This window comes from Palaemon carinicauda, chromosome 20, assembly GCF_036898095.1.
Source record: "Palaemon carinicauda isolate YSFRI2023 chromosome 20, ASM3689809v2, whole genome shotgun sequence".
Classification (NCBI taxonomy): Eukaryota; Metazoa; Arthropoda; class Malacostraca; order Decapoda; family Palaemonidae; genus Palaemon; species Palaemon carinicauda.
The window spans coordinates 38,989,135-39,008,021 of record NC_090744.1 but is presented as its reverse complement, the minus strand read 5'-3'; the positions used below and the strand labels follow the sequence as shown (position 1 = coordinate 39,008,021).

Here is an 18,887-nt window from a genome sequence, read left to right as displayed (position 1 = left end):
CTGCCTCTCTTCTCCAGAAGGATACGCATGACCTCATGGCCTCTTCTGCACGTAAGGCTAAGACCTTACCTTCCGTGACTAAACCTTACCGCCCCCTAGCAGTTGATACACCTGCTTCCAGGTTCATCCCGCCCTTTCGTGGCAGAACCTCCAGCAGAGGAGGTACCCGTGCAGACAGTCACCGTGGCAAGTCAAAGAAGGGTTCCAAGTCCACAAGAGGCAAGTTTTGACTGCCTTCCTCTCCAGACAGCTGTAGGAGCCAGACTCAAGACCTTCTGGCAAGCTTGGGAGAGCAGAGGTGCAGACGCTCATTCTGTGAAGTGGCTGAGGGAGGGATACAGAATTCCGTTCTGCCGCAATCCCCCTCTAGCTACATCTCCCATCAACCTCTCTCCCAACTACAAGGAGAAGGACAAGAGGCTAGCGTTGCAACAAGAGGTGTCGCTCTTGCTACAAAAGGAGGCAGTGGTCATAGTCCGGGACCATCAATCCCCGGGCTTTTACAACCGTCTCTTCCTGGTAGCCAAGAAGACAGGAGGTTGGAGACCGGTGCTGGACGTCAGTGCGCTCAATGCTTATGTCACCAAACAGACGTTCACGATGGAGACGACGAAGTCGGTCCTAGCAGCGGTCAGGCAGGAGGACTGGATGGTCTCGTTAGACCTGAAAGACGCATACTTTCACGTTCCCATCCATCCAGACTCCCAACCTTTCCTGAGATTCGTCTATGGAAAGGTTGTGTACCAGTTCCAAGCCCTGTGCTTTGGCCTAAGCACGGCACCTCTTGTGTTTACGCGACTGATGAGGAATATTGCGAAATTCCTTCACTTGGCAGACATCAGAGCCTCCCTCTATTTAGACGACTGGCTTTTAAGAGCTCCCACAAGTCGTCGCTGTCTGGAGAATCTCAAATGGACTATGGATCTGACCAAGGAACTGGGCCTCCTGGTCAATTTAGAGAAGTCCCAGCTCGTCCCATCCCAGACCATTGTTTACCTGGGTATGGAGATTCAGAGTCGAGCTTTTCGGGCTTTTCCGTCGGCCCCAAGGATCAACCAAGCCCTAGAGTGCATCCTGAGCATGCTGAGAAGGAACCGATGCTCAGTAAGGCAGTGGATGAGTCTAACAGGGACACTTTCATCGCTGGCCCTGTTCATCGAGTTAGGGAGACTCCACCTCCGCCCCCTTCAGTATCATCTGGCTGCTCACTGGATCAAGGACATGACGCTAGAGACGATCTCAATTCCTGTTTCCGAAGAGATGAGGTCTACTCTAACGTGGTGGAAGAACAGCATTCTTCTCAAGGAAGGTCTTTCGTTAGCTGTTCAGACCCCCGACCACCGTCTCTTCTCGGACGCATCAGACTCGGGCTGGGGTGCGACATTGGACGGACAGGAATGCTCGGGAACATGGAATCAGGAGCAAAGGACACTTCACATCAATTGCAAGGAGTTGTTGGCGGTTCATCTGGCCTTAATGAACTTCAAGTCCCTCCAGCTAAACAAGGTGGTGGAGGTGAACTCCGACAACACCACAGCCTTGGCTTACATCTCCAAGCAGGGGGGGACTCATTCGAGGAAGTTGTTCGAGATCGCAAGGGACCTCCTCATTTGGTCAAAAGATCGAAGGCTCACGCTGGTAACGAGGTTCATTCAGGGCGATATGAATGTCATGGCAGATCGCCTCAGCCGGAAGGGTCAGGTCATCCCCACAGAGTGGACCCTTCACAAGAATGTTTGCAGCAGACTTTGGTCCCTGTGGGGTCAGCCAACCATAGATCTGTTCGCTACCTCGATGACCAAGAGGCTCCCATTGTATTGTTCTCCGATTCCAGACCCGGCAGCAGTTCACGTGGATGCCTTTCTGCTGGATTGGTCCCATCTCGACCTGTATGCATTTCCGCCGTTCAAGATTGTCAACAGGGTACTTCAGAAATTCGCCTCTCACAAAGGGACACGGCTGACGTTGGTTGCTCCCCTCTGGCCCGCGAGAGAATGGTTCACAGAGGTACTGCAATGGCTGGTCGACGTTCCCAGGACTCTCCCTCTAAGAGTGGACCTTCTGCGTCAACCTCACGTAAAGAAGGTACACCCAAGCCTCCACGCTCTTCGTCTGACTGCCTTCAGACTATCGAAAGACTCTCAAGAGCTAGAGGCTTTTCGAAGGAGGCAGCCAGAGCGATTGCTAGAGCTAGGAGGACATCCACTCTCAGAGTCTATCAATCTAAATGGGAAGTCTTCCGAAGCTGGTGCAAGGCCAATGCAGTTTCCTCAACCAGTACCACTGTAACCCAGATTGCTGACTTCCTGTTACATCTAAGGAACGTTAGATCCCTATCAGCTCCTACGATCAAGGGTTACAGAAGTATGTTGGCAGCGGTTTTCCGCCACAGAGGCTTGGATCTTTCCTCCAACAAAGATCTGCAGGACATCCTTAGGTCTTTTGAGACCTCTAAGGAACGTCGGTTGTCCACTCCAGGCTGGAATCTAGACGTGGTCCTAAGGTTCCTGATGTCATCTAGATTTGAACCGCTCCAATCAGCTTCTTTCAAGGACCTCACATTAAAAACTCTTTTCCTCGTATGCCTAGCAACAGCTAAGAGAGTAAGTGAGATCCACGCCTTCAGCAGGAACATAGGTTTCACATCTGAAACGGCTACATGTTCCTTGCAGCTCGGTTTTTTGGCTAAAAACGAGCTTCCTTCACGTCCTTGGCCTAAATCGTTCGAGATCCCTAGCCTATCCAACTTGGTGGGTAACGAGCTGGAGAGAGTACTTTGCCCAGTCAGAGCTCTTAGGTACTATCTGAAAAGGTCAAAACCCTTACGAGGACAATCAGAAGCCTTATGGTGTGCTGTTAACCCTGGATAGGTACGGTCCTCGGACACCCCTTTAAGGGTATACTCGGACGCGAACGACCCCGACGCCAAAAAAAATTCTTGAAAAATCAGTTTTTGCAGTAACCTCCTTTTTTCTTTTGCCAAAAAAAACTTCAATGAATGCTTAAAACAACTGTAAAGATAAATACTACTCATCTGCAGAAAAACTATTTATTATAAATTTTTTAAAAAATTAAGTAGAAAAAAAAAAAGACCTGACATAAAAATTCATAAAAAAAAAGTTTATACATATATACACAAATCCTTTTAGGAATTGATTCTTGAATGTTTAGGACACATCTTGATGTATTTTGGATGAAGTCAGACCCATGGAGGTGAAGATCTGAAATGAGAAAAAAAGGGTAACTTTTTTTGGCCAAAAAAAATTGTCCAAATTTCATGAATTTTTTTGGGTACCCAAATGAAATAGGAAGTGGCTAATTTTTTTAGGGAATAAACATATGTTATCCTAAAATAGAAATATGTAAAAAAATCTTCATTATTTTGTAAATTACATTTATATCAGGGGCCATATCTAAAGGTAATTTTTTGAGTACTTGGAAATTTCGTAAAAAAATACATATATTTAATATATAATATGATATTTATGCAGGTAAAAATATACCAAAATATCACAAATTCTATAGGGAACAAGAATATATATAGATAGGGCAGCTTACGCTTCGGATATGTCCACAAAATGGCCGCCAACCACACTGACTCAGACTCCCTAATCTGCCACTTGAAATGTAGGAAGGGTATGTCAATTTCAAGGTGTTATTTACTAATCTAATTATTATTGGATATGCATAAAAATTGTATGGTGGGTTGCTGGATAATTGTCGATTATTTTACGCCTATAAAATTAAAATTCTGACCCAAAAAAATTTTTTTGAAGGGAAATAAAATCGAAAAAAAAATGTAAAACAATATTTTAGCTAAAAAAATTTGATGATATTCAATCAAAAAAAAAGTAAACAAAATTTTCCGACAAATAAACATCTAGAGGAATCATTACTCTGTGATAGTTCCTTAGTACGTAGTAATTTTGAAAGAATTGGGAAAAAACGAAAAAATGGCAATCACCGGAAAATCGAACACATACCTATATATACGCCATATCTGGCTAAAAAAAAGATAGGCATGGGTAGCCAGATCATCTAGAAACACTTTCCAACACTATAAAAATATAAGTTTTGCGACACTACTTGCCAATTCCTTACGGTAACATGACTAAGCAAAAAAATGCTAAACAAATAAAAAGGGGCACTCGTGGAAAAATGGCCATTCTAATATACGGCATTTCAGAAAAAGAAAATTTCAGCCACGTGCTAGGCAAACCATCAAGGCATATTTTCCGACAAATAAACATATAAATGAAATATTACTCTGTGATAGTTCCTTAGTACGTAGTAATTTTGAAAGAAATGGGAAAAAACGAAAAAATGGCAATCACAGGAAAATCGAACACATACTTATATATACGCCATATCTGGCTAAAAAAAAAATAGGCATGGGTAGCCAGATCATCTAGAAACACTTTCCAACACTATAAAAATATAAGTTTTGCGACACTACTTGCCAATTCCTTACGGTAACATGACTAAGCAAAAAAATGCAAAACAAATAAAAAGGGGCACTCGCGGAAAAATGCCCAACATTCTAATATACGGCATCTCAGATAAAAAAAAAGACATGCACGTGTTAGCCCAACCATCAAGGCACACTTTCTAACACATAAACATGAAAAAAAAATCAATAATATACGGCAATTCCTTACTACGTAGTAAATTTTTACAAATATTGAAAAAAAAACAGAAATTGGCAACCGCAGTTAAATACCCAATATACCAATAACTACGTCGTATCTGACAAAAACAAAATCACGCATGGGTAGCCAGATCATCTAGACACACTTTCCAACATTAAAAAAGCAAAAGTTTTACGACACTATTTCGCAATATCTTACGGAAAAATGACTTGGCAAAAAAATAAAAAAAAATTAAAAAGGGACACTCGCGGTAAAATGCCCGACATTCTAATATACGACATCTCAGATAAAAAAAAAGACATGCACGTGTTAGCCCAACCATCAAGGCACACTTTCTAACACATAAACATGAAAAAAAAATGAATAATATACGGCAATTCCTTACTACGTAGTAATTTTTACAAATATTGAAAAAAAAACAGAAATTGGTAACCGCAGTTAAATACCCAATATACCAATAACTACGTCGTATCTGACAAAAACAAAGTCATGCATGGGTAGCCAGATCATCTAGACACACTTTCCAACACTAAACAAGCAAAAGTTTTACGACACTATTTGGCAATATCTTACGGAAAAATGACTTGGCAAAAAAATGAAAAAAAATGAAAAAGGGGCACTCGCGGTAAAATGGTCCTCGTGGTGATGAACGACATTTTAACTAAAAAAAAAAACATGCACATGGTAGCCAAACAATCCACCAAGACTTTCCACAACTGATAACCTATACAAGTTGCACCATTCTACGACAATTTCATAATACGTAATAACTTTGATAGTTATGCAAACTACCTCAGAAGGGTAAACTCGGACGCGAACGACCCCGACGCGTCTCAGAAATCGGGGAAGGAGTACAGCTACAGCAATGCACATCTGGACACTACTAGAGCGTGTAGGGGAGACACCTCCTGCAGGTCGATCACCCACAAATTCAGTCACAGGGGTGAGTCACGTGAGAAAAACCTGTTTTTTTTTGACGCTCGGGGTCGCAAACGACCCACCGTACCTATCCAGGGTTAAGAAGCCTTCGCTACCAATGTCTAAGAACGCAGTTTCTTACTACATCAGGCTTCTGATTAGAGAAGCTCATTCTCATATGAAGGAAGAAGACCTTGCTTTACTGAAGGTAAGGACACATGAAGTGAGAGCTGTGGCTACTTCAGTGGCCTTCAAACAGAACCGTTCTCTGCAGAGTGTTATGGATGCAACCTATTGGAGAAGCAAGTCAGTGTTCGCATCATTCTATCTCAAAGATGTCCAGTCTCTTTACGAGAACTGCTACACCCTGGGACCATTCGTAGCAGCGAGTGCAGTAGTAGGTGAGGGCTCAGCCACTACATTCCCATAATCCCATAACCTTTTTAACCTTTCTCTTGATTGCTTTTATTGTTGTTTTTGGGTTGTACGGTCGGCTAAGAAGCCTTCCGCATCCTGGTTGATTTGGCGGGTGGTCAATTCTTTCTTGAGAAGCGCCTAGGTTAGAGGTTGTGATGAGGTCCTTTAGTATGGGTTGCAGCCCTTTATACTTCAGCACCTAAGAGTCGTTCAGCATCCTAAGAGGACCGCTACGCTCAGTAAGGAAGACGTACTTATTAAAGGCAGAGTAATGGTTCAAGTCGACTTCCTTACCAGGTACTTATTTATTTTATATTGTTATTTTGAATAACTATAAAAATGAAATGCGGGATACTTAGCTTCTTTGTTAACATGTATACTGGTCTCCACCCACCACCCTGGGTGTGAATCAGCTACATGATCATCGGGTAAGATTAGTATTGAAAAATGTTATTTTCATTAGTAAAATAAATTTTTGAATATACTTACCCGATGATCATGATTTAAAGGACCCGCCCTTCCTCCCCATAGAGAACCAGTGGACCGAGGAGAAAATTGAGGTCTTGTTGACAAGAAGTACTGGAGTACCTGACCACAGATGGCGCTGGTGAGTACACCCCCACCTGTATAGCGATCGCTGGCGTATCCCGACCGTAGATTTCTGTCGGGCAACGGAGTTGACAGCTACATGATCATCGGGTAAGTATATTCAAAAATTTATTTTACTAATGAAAATAACATTTTTCGTAGAACACAAAATCTTTGTCCTTTACATGGGGAAGATTCAGTGCTGTGCTGGCATATAGGGCCTTAAAAACATTTAACGATATATCAACAACCTTCCCCACACTCTCACCACTAAGACCTCTTTTGATTTGGAAATGATAGAGAGGAGACAGGTCCTCTCCAGCTTTGTCCTTCGTGCAGAAGACACTCCTACACGGAAGCTTCTCCTTGCGTTAAGTGTCAGGAGTGGTCATCCTCTCAGTGGGAGCAGTTCAACAGGAGGTTTGGTGGGAAGAACTTTGCTACCAGTTGGCTCTTTCTACACATCCAACGCTACCTTGATCATGTCCTGCTGATCTTAAGCTACCTTTCGAGGTCAAATGTGAGGCACTTGTTCGCTCCTACTTCATGCAAACCTCTGGGTATTCCTTCGATTTTTATGGGTGTGTGCTTGACGCGTACTCACAACAAGCTACACTCATGTTCTGTGAACCCTTGTTTGCTAGATGACATCACAAGGATGCCCGTCAGTCACTTGTTCAGTCTGCTACACTGTCATGGAATCCTAACTTTGCTTGAATACAGGAGATTGTTAAAGCAGCCTTGTCTACACAGGCTGCTCCTGCTAAGGCTGCAGTTCAATTCTGATGAATCAGTCACCCTACATTTGGGGGTAATGGTGTGTCTGGGGTACCTTAGGGCTCCCTACGATCCCAGGCGTAGTAGTACAGCGGCCACCACTCTAGCTCCCTTTGGCCTTTCAGCCCCTGCTGCTCCGGTAGAGGTCCAGTAGTGCCACTTCTCACATGCCCGCCATTGGCGCGTGTCTCCAGATACCAGAAGGATTTAGAGACAGAAGCTGTTAGGGCAAAGCTTCCAGAACCTGACCCCTTGTGGGAGAAGTTGGGAGTCTTCCAGACAAAGCTTCACCTGAGGCTTGGAAGGCCGATGCAGGTTACTCCACCTCTAGGAAACACATTCCACCCAAGGTCCAGTAGGGGATCAAGAAGAGCTTCCAGCCCAACAGTGGTTGTGTCTTCTAGGTCACCAAACATCCCTGGTCCGTCTAGTGCCCAACGGCCGCTTCAGGATCCAATCTCAACAGTGGCGGCTGAAGTCCAGGGGAAGCCAACATAGCGGCTCTCCAGAAACGTTAGTCCCAATGGAACAGGAGCAAAGGATGGATCTTCAGTGGTGGGTGATGGACAAGTACCTCTGCAAAGGGACAGATCTTCTCATCCCTCCTCCGAAATTGATGCTCTATACAGACGTATCAAAAGAAGGGTGGGGGTCCACATTCGGCACCACACGACCTCAGGGCTATGGTCCAAGTCCGAAAGGTACCGGCACATATATTTCTTAGAGATGAGATCAGCCTTTCTAGCTCTCCAACAGTTCCGGGTGAGTCACTCTGTGATGTTGATGGGCAACAACATCACAGTAGTGGCCTATGTAAACAACCAAGGCGGTACCTTTTTGCAGCCCCTATGCCATCTAGCAATAGAGATGTTAAGATGGGCAGAAAAATATTCAGTATCCATATCAGCTCACTTCATTCCTTGCAAGGGGAATGTGCTCGCAGACAATCTTAACTGAGTGATTCAGATAGTGGGCTCCGAATGGTCTTTGAATCATATGATAGCCAACAAAGTCCTGACATTGTGAGGTTCCCCGACTGTGGACCTGTTTGTGATGCCCCTGAACTTCAGGCTCCCGCTCTGCTGTTTCCCAGTCCTGGACCTTCTGACTCTCGGGCAAGATGCATTCCAACAACAGTGGGATGACATCGTGTATGCCTTTCCCCTGTTCTGTCTGCGGCGAAGGGTGCTCAACAAGACCAGAGTAACCTATTTATGACTCTCATAGCTCCACTATGGCATTATGCAGAGTGGTTCCTAGACCTTCTGTAGCTCCTTATAGATCTTCTAAGAGAACTCCCTCCACAACAAGATCTACTCAGACAACCACACGCAAACATCTTTCACAAGACAGTAGCTTCTTTTTGTCTTCATGCCTGGAAGCAATCCATCATCTCTCACAGAGAGGCTCTTCACAACAAGTTGCAAGAAGGATGTCTGGATACTTACAAAGATCCTCTGCATCAGTCTACCTGGCGAAATGGACCGTCTTCCTGGCGTTCAAACGTAAGTACTCTCTGACGCAGGTACTACAGGCGTGTGTGTGGAAGCGTCAAACGACCTTCACCGCCCACTACCTGCAATACATGACCCACAGGAACATGGAGACACTCTCCATTGGTCCTGTGGTGGCTCCACAACAAGTGGTTTAGAATACTTCAGGCTCCTTGATGGACAAGTAACAGATGGTTGAGGGCATAGGTTACTCAGGATTAGTCTGAGATGAATGTGTAAAAATGACTGGCTCTTTCTTTCTTCATCTTCCCCTCTTTTGGGGAACAGCACCATGGGTCCTCTGCATGCTGGCCTTAACTATCTGCAGGTAATAACCATTTCCCTTCTGTAACCTAGTATAGTTTTCATGCTTGTCTACATCCCCAATACTCCCTGCGAGGTGGGTATTGGGAAACGCCTATGTTATATATTAACATTCCTATTTTTAGCTTGGAATGGTCTTACCTAGACAGTCATATTGATAATTTCAGAGAAACACACTTGTTGCTCAGGCTGCTATCCGTGCATTGCACAAATTTTTAGTGAGATTTCAAGTTTTTTTCCCAGTCACAGTCTATACCGGTAAGGGAACAAACCCGGGTCAATGTCCAAGCCAATGATTGGACTTCCTCCCTCCTAATTGGGGAGTCATCTCTATTAACCCTTTTACCCCCAAAGGACGTACTGGTACGTTTCACAAATGCCATCCCTTTACCCCCATGGACGTACCGGTACGTCCTTGCAAAAAAATGCTATAAAAATTTGTTTTTCATATTTTTTGATAATTTTTTGAGAAAATTCAGGCATTTTCCAAGAGAATGAGACCAACCTGACCTCTCTATGACAAAAATTAAGGCTGTTAGAGCAATTTCAAAAATATATACTGCAAAATGTGCTGGGAAAAAAATAACCCCTTGGGGGTTAAGGGTTGGAAATTTCCAAATACCCCGGGGGGTAAAAGGGATAAATAGCTTAAGGATTGTAGCGTCTGAACAAATGACAAATTTGGAAGTACAGTACATAATTTGTACTTTTCCTAACGATACAAACCGGCAGCTATATATACAAATTGTCCTGCCATCACCTGTCCCCCGTAAGTCCTGCCTGCAATCAAAAAGTGACTGTTTCACTGGTGTGTGAGATGAGTAGCCGGTTACTCCTCTCCACATCCGCTAACTTGTGGTTGGGAGGTTGCCACCTCGCATAAACGTCTTAATGGCTAGTCTTCCAGCTTTGCCGAAAGATAATCCCTATTAAATAGTTACAGGTTTGTATCATTAGAAAAAATACAAATTACTTCAAGATTTCTCATATTTCTTCTATGCTTTCTTTTATTATAGTGAATATTTTACCAGGCATTAAGTGTGAAACCTAGACTATATTGAAATGAGGACAAAAAGTCTCCACCATTCTAGAGATATAAAGAAGTCCATCTGTTCATACTACCTTCAACATGTACTCTGTAGCATTTGAGAAATTCACCTCATATGTTTGAAAAATAACAGTCCTCTTATAATTTATGTCAGTTGTATGGTTAAGCATTGTATGATAACCATACAGTACTTATAATTTTTTCTCTCTACAGATAATGGGGATTGTGCAGAAGTCAGTTGAACATATGTATAGAAGCAGGTTCTCCCAGGTGTCTCTCTCTTGGTTACCCATTTGCAATGGACATCAATCTTATAGAGTATATTCATCTTCCTGTAAGTATCCTGAATTTAATGTTATTGCAAACCTGGTTCTGAATACTGAATCCTTTGCCAGACACTTTATTCAATAAGTACCATTGAGCATGGACAATTTGGTATTTGTTCCGTAACTGACATACAAACCACGCTATTTAATAGGGGTATTACTTTCGGCGTAGCTGAAATGACGAGCCATTAGAATTTTAATGAGGGTTTACTACCCTACCGCAAGTTAGCGGGGGGTAGGGGAGAGTAGCTTGCTACCCCCCCCCCCTCACACACACCTGTGCTTGAGCTCACTTTGCTCTCGGCTCGGGTGGTAGTCGGACGTGTCCGCTCTCACCCTCGCCTCTCTCACCCTCGCCTCTCACTGACAGCCATTAATGTCTTTTTGCTTTTTCTCCTTCAGGTTTGAGTGTAAAGTTGGCCTCTGCGAATATGCGCACCTGTCCTGGTTTACCCTACCGCCCCTGTGGAACTTTCATGTCAGCGGTCGAGACGGACCCTCACACCCTTACTGTAGAGGTCAACAGTGTGATAGTGGCAATAAGTGTGGTGAGTGTAGGGAGTGGTCTACCTCCCAGTGGGATATGTTTTCTCGGCGACGTAAGAAGAAGTCCAGGCGGGATATTTCTCCTTCGAAGTTTTCTTCGAAAGGAGAAAATCCCAAGGACTCTTCTTCCATTGCCCAAACCTCCTCCGAAGCTCCCGCTCGATCGGTCTCTTTCAAGAGACCGGCGAGTGGTAGCGTAGACCGTGGTTCTGTTTCCCGAACTCGGGGTTTGAGAGATGGCGTTGCCTCCCCTAGCGAGGCAGCTCCACCTCTCCCCCCGGGGGAGGATCTTAATTTGTCCAATTTATTTCAGCTTTGGTCTTCCTTGGGGCTCGAGGGTTCGCCCTCCAAGGAAGCACTTCTTGACATCATCCGATTGGGTGCCGCTGTCAAGCAATCGCCGACTTTGGCAGAGGTTGACCCTCTGTCTATTGTCGACGTTGTGGTGTCAGAGGTATCTAATGCGGTATCTCCTAATACCTCTGCCTCTTCTCATCCCGCAGTTACCGAAGGCTTAGTGTCTCCCGTCCCTGCTCAACCTACGAGGGAGAAACTTAAGTCCAACAGTCTCTCCTGCCGGTGATTCTCCCTCTCGGGGGAGTTCACTCACAGAGACTCCTCTTCGGAGGACTGTTGAAGGTCAGCTTGCTGACCCAACGGCCCCCAGATGGCGTATACGTCGCAAGGCTCGCCTTCCTCTTCGCTAGAGAAGCCTTCCTTCACCTTATAAGACGGTGAGGAGGCGCCTCTTCGGTTCATCATCATCGTTGCAGTCCGCCGCAGAGGAGCCTCATCATCGATCACCGACTGTTCCTGCTACGACCCTGGACCTCTCTGCGGATCGTTCGCGATCCCCTTCGGTGGAAGGTCGTCCTATCAAAGGACACGTCGACCTTCCACCCGTCAGACCTGCCGTCGCCGTTCCTGGCAGCTGATGCGCTTTATGCACCGACTAAACCTGTCTTTCATAGTCAGGCACCGGTCCCTTCAGGGCAACAAGGGCGTACGCGCCATCATGCGCACACATCCCTTACGCGCCAACGAGCTCCTGCTCTTGCTGTTCCTGAGATAGCGCGCCAGTGCGCGACTCCGCGCCACCAACCTACTGCGTGCCAACACCATGCGCGCCAGCGCTCTCCTACGCGTCTCTGCTTGCCAACGCGCCAGCGCTCTCCTGCGTGCCAGCACTCTCCAACGTGCCAACGATCTTCTGCGCCCCCACGATCTTCGGATCTGGGGGCGGTAGGGAAGTCTAAGACTTCACCTGCTTGTCAGCGCTTGCCAACGCGCTGCCTGCTATCTCCTGCGCGCCATCCCTCGCCAGCGCACAACCACACGCGTTCACCTGCGCGCGCCTACAAGGATGCGCGCACGTGCCCTGCGCGCCCACACCCATCCCCTACAGCAGCTACACTACACACCGCCAGCCTTATGTGTGCCCACAAGAGGCGCGCCAACGACCACAGGCTCCTGCTGCGTGCCCACGCGCAAGAGATATCTCTCCTGCGCGCTTGCGCCCTACGACATCATCTGGGGCGCGCGAGCGCACAATCAGCCTCCTGCGCACGCTTTTACGCGCCATCGCTCGCCCGCGCGCCCTCGCTTTCGCCCTCCCGCGTGCAACCCCTGGTATTCCCCAGCACGCTCCCCCGCACGATCGCCAATACCCTCCCGTGCGCGAGGACAACGCACGGCAAGGTCACTATCATTCTCGGCGACTGAGATCCTTAATCAGGAGAAGGTTGCGAAGTGTGCTGTACAGGCCACTTCGTGGCTGGATATCTGGTTAGGGACCTTAGGTATCCTGGTACGTTCGGAGGAAAGCTATGGAGACCTTTCTACTCTCAGGCACTCGCACGATCGAGTTTCTGGCCCACCAAGTCTTGAACTTGTGGGCGAACACCATCCTGAAACGTCGGGATGCAGTGGCTGAGAGGTTCCATCAGAAGGTCCCTAGCACCAAGATAAGCAGGCTCAGACATTCTTCCGTGGATGGAACGAATCTGTTTGAGCCTAAAGACATGGAGCATGCTGCTGAGAGGTGGAGGAAGTCCCACCAAGACTCCCTCCTACATAGGGCTTTGACATCCAAGCCCTATAAGCCTCCAGTGCCCCAGCAGCCCCGTCCTACCAGGACCGTGAAACCGACAACGGCAGCGAAGACAGTGGTGTCTAAGCCCTTTCCTGGCAAGGACAGGAAAGGCAAAAAGTCCTCCAGGGGAGGGAAAAATCCTGTTGGGAGCAGCCGAGGCCGCAAACGCTAGGATTGGCAGTCCCCCTGCATGTCCACCAGTGGGGGGATGCCTACAAAGTTGCACAGACAGTTGGCAGCAACTCGGGGCCGATTCCTGGACGATTTCCATAATCAGTCAGGGATATCGCGTCCCGTTCACAACATCTATACCTCCCCTGATGACGAATCCAGTGTCATTGAGCTCCCTTGCCATGGGATCAGCAAGGGGGCAGGCCCTTCGGGCAGAAGTTCAGACCATGTTGAAGAACGGCACTCTCCAAGAGGTCGTCGACGGGTCCCCAAGCTTCTTCAGTCGATTCTTTCTTGTAAAAAAGGCGTCTGGAGGCTGGAGACCAGTCATCGACCTCTCGGCTCTGAACAAATTTGTCAAACAAATTCCGTTCAGCATGGAGACCCCAGACACGGTCAGATTTGCAGTGAGACCACAAGACTTCATGTGTACACTGGATCCGAAGGACGCGTACTTCCAGATCCCTGTCCATCCGTCTTCAAGGAAGTACTTAAGATTCAGCCTACACAGCAAGGTGTACCAGTTCAAGGTGCTGTGTTTCGGTCTCTCCACAGCATCTCCGGTTTTCACCAGAGTGTTCACCCTAATATCGTCGTGGGGCACACAGGATCGGCATTCCTCTCCTCCGTTATCTGGACGACTGGCTGATCCTAGCAGACTCGGAGTCATCCCTTCTTCAACACCGAGACAAACTTCTGGGACTGCCAGGATCTGGGGATCATGGTAAATCTTGAGAAGTCTTCTCTGCTTCCCACTCAAAGACTGGTATACCTAGGCATAATTATAGACACCAATCTCCACAAAGCCTTCCCATCGGACGACAGGATAGCAAGGCTGAGGAAGGTCGCAAGCCCTTTTCTCAGACGAGAAGAGCTTCCAGCCCAATCGTGGTTACTTCTCCTCGGTCACCTCTCATCTTTGGCTCGTCTAGTTCCCAACGGTCGCCTCAGGATGAGATCCCTCCAGTGGCGACTCAAGTACCGGTGGAATCAAGGTTACGATTCCCCGGACGTCATGATCCTTATGGGACCTGCGGAACGGACGGACCTCCAGTGGTGGGTGACAGACGAGAACCTATGAAGAGGAGTGGATCTTCTCGTCCTCCCCCCGGATTTGATGCTGTTTTCGGACGCCTCAAAGAAAGGGTGGGGGCCCTACGTTCTGCACCACAGGACCTCAGGCCTGTGGTCAGAATCAGAGAAGTTCCTCCATATAAATATTCTAGAGATGAAGGCCCTTCAACCGTTCCAACAATACCTGGCGGGTCACTCTGTGGTGGTGATGAGCGACAACACCAGAGTAGTGGCTTACATCAAAAAGCAAGGAGGTACCTTTTCGAAGCAGCTATCCCATCTTGCAGTAGAGATACTGAGGTGGACCGAAGTCCACTCGATTCCACTATCGGCACGTTTCATCCCAGGCAAGAGGAATATGCTCGCTGACAATCTGAGCAGAGCGTCTCAGATAGTGAGTACCGAGTGGTCTTTGGAGTATCTAGTAGCCAACAAAGTCCTGACTTTGTGGGGTTCCCTGACTGTGGATCTGTTTGCAACAGCTTTGAATTTCAAGCTTCTGTTGTACTGCTCCCCAGTCCCGGATCCCAAGGCACTCTGGCAGGATGCCTTCCAACAACGGTGGGACAACATCGACGTGTACGTCTTTCCCCCCGTTCTGTCTGATGAGGAGGGTGCTCAACAAGACCAGAATATCGGTCAATCTTTCAATGACCCTCATAGGTCTGCTATGGCATCACGCGGAATGGTTTCCAGACCTTCTGCAACTCCTAACGGAACTTCCGAGAGAACTCCCTCCACGACACGATCTACTCAGACAACCACATGCCAACATCTTCCACAAAGCCGTAGCTTCGCTACGACTTCACGCCTGGAGACTATCCAGCATCTCCTCGCTGAGAGGATTTTCGCAACAAGTTGCGATCAGGATGTCTGGACATCTGCGAAAATCACCGCATCTGTCTACCAGGCAAAGTGGAAAGTCTTCTGTGGTTGGTGTCGTGGAAGGGGTATCTCTCCACTCGATGCCACTATTCCAGCAATAGCGGAGTTCCTCATGTATTTGCGAGAAGAAATGCGCCTTTCAGTCTCGGCGGTGAAAGGCTATCGCTCAGCCTTAAGTCTAGCCTTCAGGCTCAAAGGAATGGACATTTCTTCTTCGCTGGAATTTTCCCTACTCATACGAAGTTATGAACTTACCTGCCCCCAGTCGGAAGTGAGACCTCCTCCATGGAACGTGGTTTGAGTTCTCAGGTCTCCTAAGAGACCTCCCTGTGAACCATTACGCCAGGCTTCAGATCGCCTCCTAACTTAGAAGACGGTGTTCCTACTAGCTTTGGCCTCGGCCAAGTGAATCGGTGAACTTTATGGTCTCTCGTATGACATCGCCCGTTCAAGGGGATGGGGGGAGGTAACGCTCAAATTCATCCGAGTTTATTGCTAAGACTCAGAATCCGGGGGTGGCGGACCCACGGTTCAACTCCTTCCAGATTTCGAGTCTCCGTTCTGTAACAGATGACCCAGACCATCTCCTACTGTGCCCAGTAAGGAGCTTGAGGCTATATCTCAAAAGAATGGCTGCAGTCCGTCCTCAGGTGCAAGCGTTGTTTTTTAGCACTGGGAGGACTAAGAGGAGGGTCACCAAGAATACCATCTCGGCATGGATTCTTAGAGTGATTCATCTGTCTCTGAATCCAGACCCTCCTCCATCATGTCACCTTAGAGCGCATGATGTCAGGGGCGTAGCTACGCCCCTGGCCCTCAAGAAGAACTTCTCAATGACGCAGGTTCTACAAGCAGGGGTGTGGAAGCGTCAGACGACCTTCACAGCCCACTACCTGCAAGACATGACCCACAGGAGGCTCGATACATTCTCTATCGGCCCTTGATGGCTGCACAACAGCTGGTTTAAACCTCAGGCTCCTTAATGGACAAGTAGCAGAGGGTTGAGGGCATTGTTACCCGGTTTTAGTCTGCATGAAAGAAAAGGTATGTCTGGCCCATACAGTATTCTTTTCTTCATCCTCCCCTCTCTTGGGGAAAGCAGCATCCTGGGTTCTCTGCACAGCTGACCTCGAACCACTGCAGGTAAACCATGTTTCCTTGTGTTCCTAGTATTAAGTTAATACTGTCGCGTCCCCATACCCTGACGAGGTGGTATTGGGAAAGTCCTAACCTAAAGTTTTCCATCTAAGAACTTCAGGTCAACTTCCTAGGACGAGTCGCACATAATCCTTCACACACAGCTTATGTAGGCCGCAGCCCTTGCATAGCAAGGTGCGAGCGAAATGCAGGGACCCTTTATTGTTGAGTGCTGACACAATCAGATAATGAGTCCCCGGGCAAAGCCAAAAGCCAATATGGCTGGGACTTTTCCACCCTTCCTACGGGTTGAGTCACCTATATTAAATAGTGTGTTTCCTAACTATACAAACTTTAGCTATTTAATCAAACTTGCCCGCCAGCCCTATCCCCCGTGAAGTCTTACCTCTTAAGCAAAGTGAGCTCAGCACACAGGTGTGTGAGGGGGGGTAGCAAGCTACCCCTCCCTACCCCCTACTAACTAGCGATGGGAGTAGTAAACCCTCGTTAAAATTCTAATGGCTCGTCATTTCAGCTACGCCGAAAGTAATACCCATATTAAATAGCTAAGGTTTGTATAGTTAGGAAAAATACAAATTATCTCCGAATGTCATATTTTACTGGATTATCTGGATTTAGTTAAGAATTATAGTGGATAATAATGAAATGGTAAATTGGTAATTAAATGCATGAACATCCCTTTACTGTTACATCCCTTGAGAGGTGCCGTTACATAGACATCTATCTTCCCCTAGTGGTACCATTACACGTGATTGACAGTTAGACCATTTGCTTCAGTATGTAAACAGGATCAGTGTCAGGACTTTGTTTGCTAGAAATCTTATGATAAACTAACTAACCACATTTTTAAGGTATGATCTGATGCAATTTTTACATCAAAGTCTGTAGACACAGCATATACCGCACATCTCAGTTTTTTAGTTTCATGGTAAATAAGACCACTAACTTCTTTTTAAACATAAGACTTACCCGGTAGTTATATATATAGCTATACGTCCCTGACGTCCAGCAGAAATTTCAAAACTCGCGGCAGTCGCAGATTGGGTAGCCAGGTGTACCACCTGTGCGCCCCTAGCGAGGTACCTGGAACCATTCCATGATTCTTCAGATCTTCCCTGCCGGCCACGCCAGCAACATCATTGGATTTTTCACTCGCTGTAACCTGTACAATTGCAGTCATCTTGGTGATGTACAATTTACTGTTGGCTTTCGCTAGTTTGGTTTTATTTTAACTGAGAGTAGTGGTTGGGTTATGATCGATATGTTCATAAATTGAAAGGAGTAGGATACGGATTTTTTTCCACCTACTGAAAAAATAAGGAACCTACTCTTTAAAACATGATGGCGGTAGGTAAACACTTCGCCAACTCTATGACGTCACAATCATATGACGTAATCTACTTAGCTACGTAGTATGACTTGCATTTTCATTTCTTTTTCGATGCAGAGACTGGAAAGTAAAACTCTCCTTACAAACTAGAAGTAGTTAAGTTTTTATAATATAAAAGGAATATATTATTTTTAGTATATATTTGTCCTATTAAGTGTTCTATATTTAGATAAACGATCTATTTTCAGAGTTTAAATAGACTAGCATACAAAGTTACGCTACGCAGTTCTCAGTCAATCGATACAGTATCACAAATAACTTTGTATCGTTATTTATGAAAAGTAAAATTTTACTTAAAAACCAAAGTATTTAAGTTCTTTTAATACAAAAGGAATATATTATTTTTAAGAATATATTTGTCCTATTAGTATACTTTATTTAGAGAATCGTCGATCTTTTTTCAAAGTTCAAATAAAACTACCGTACAGTTAAAGTTACGCTACGTCGTTCTCAGACAATCGATACAGTCTCACAAATTACTTTGCATCGTTATTTATTTTTGTTTTTCGATATTGGGATTTCTAATATTAATCAAATAACCTATTGAATTCTCATTCAAGCCCTTGGCGGAAGATTAATATCTCTCGCAGCGGGCAGGTCTATTTAATATATTACATTTAATGTACTTTCTTTTTATAAGGTAAAAGGCTTATATGTCTTTCCTTTGGTCTTATGAAAGAATATTAAAAAGTGCAATTTTCAGTGCTAATTAGTGCAGTGAACTTAATCAGTCAGTGGAGGGTGCGTCTGCTCGAACCTGTTGTTATCCTAGCCTTAGACTCTTCCGAGCTCCCCAACCCCTGGGAGAAGGAATCTCGATCGGCGAAAGGAAACGAGAGGCGTTAGCGCTCAAGCAGACGTCCCCTCGAGCGTTCCTGATGTCGCTTCCCAGGACGCTCGCCCTCGCCATTGGTAAGGCGAGGTAAAAGTGTTATCTTCATCGTCGGTTGACTCCGCTCACAGACAGAGCTGGCATCTTACGTATTTCACTTCCTTCTAGCTAGCGTCAAGAAGGACGCCGAGCGTTAAGG

At 46.2% G+C, this 18,887-nt stretch overlaps 1 protein-coding gene across 2 annotated transcripts in view; it reads left to right on the top strand.

Annotated features, from left to right (window-relative positions):
• The window catches only part of LOC137660289 (uncharacterized protein C18orf19 homolog A), a 76,065-nt gene that overhangs the window by 12,628 nt on the left and 44,550 nt on the right, over nucleotides 1–18,887 (top strand). For both annotated transcript variants that reach the window (XM_068395077.1, XM_068395076.1), the window contains exon 3: nucleotides 10,428–10,548. In XM_068395077.1, coding sequence (XP_068251178.1) covers nucleotides 10,428–10,548 — 121 coding nt within the window. The remainder of the gene's footprint in view (nucleotides 1–10,427; nucleotides 10,549–18,887) is intronic.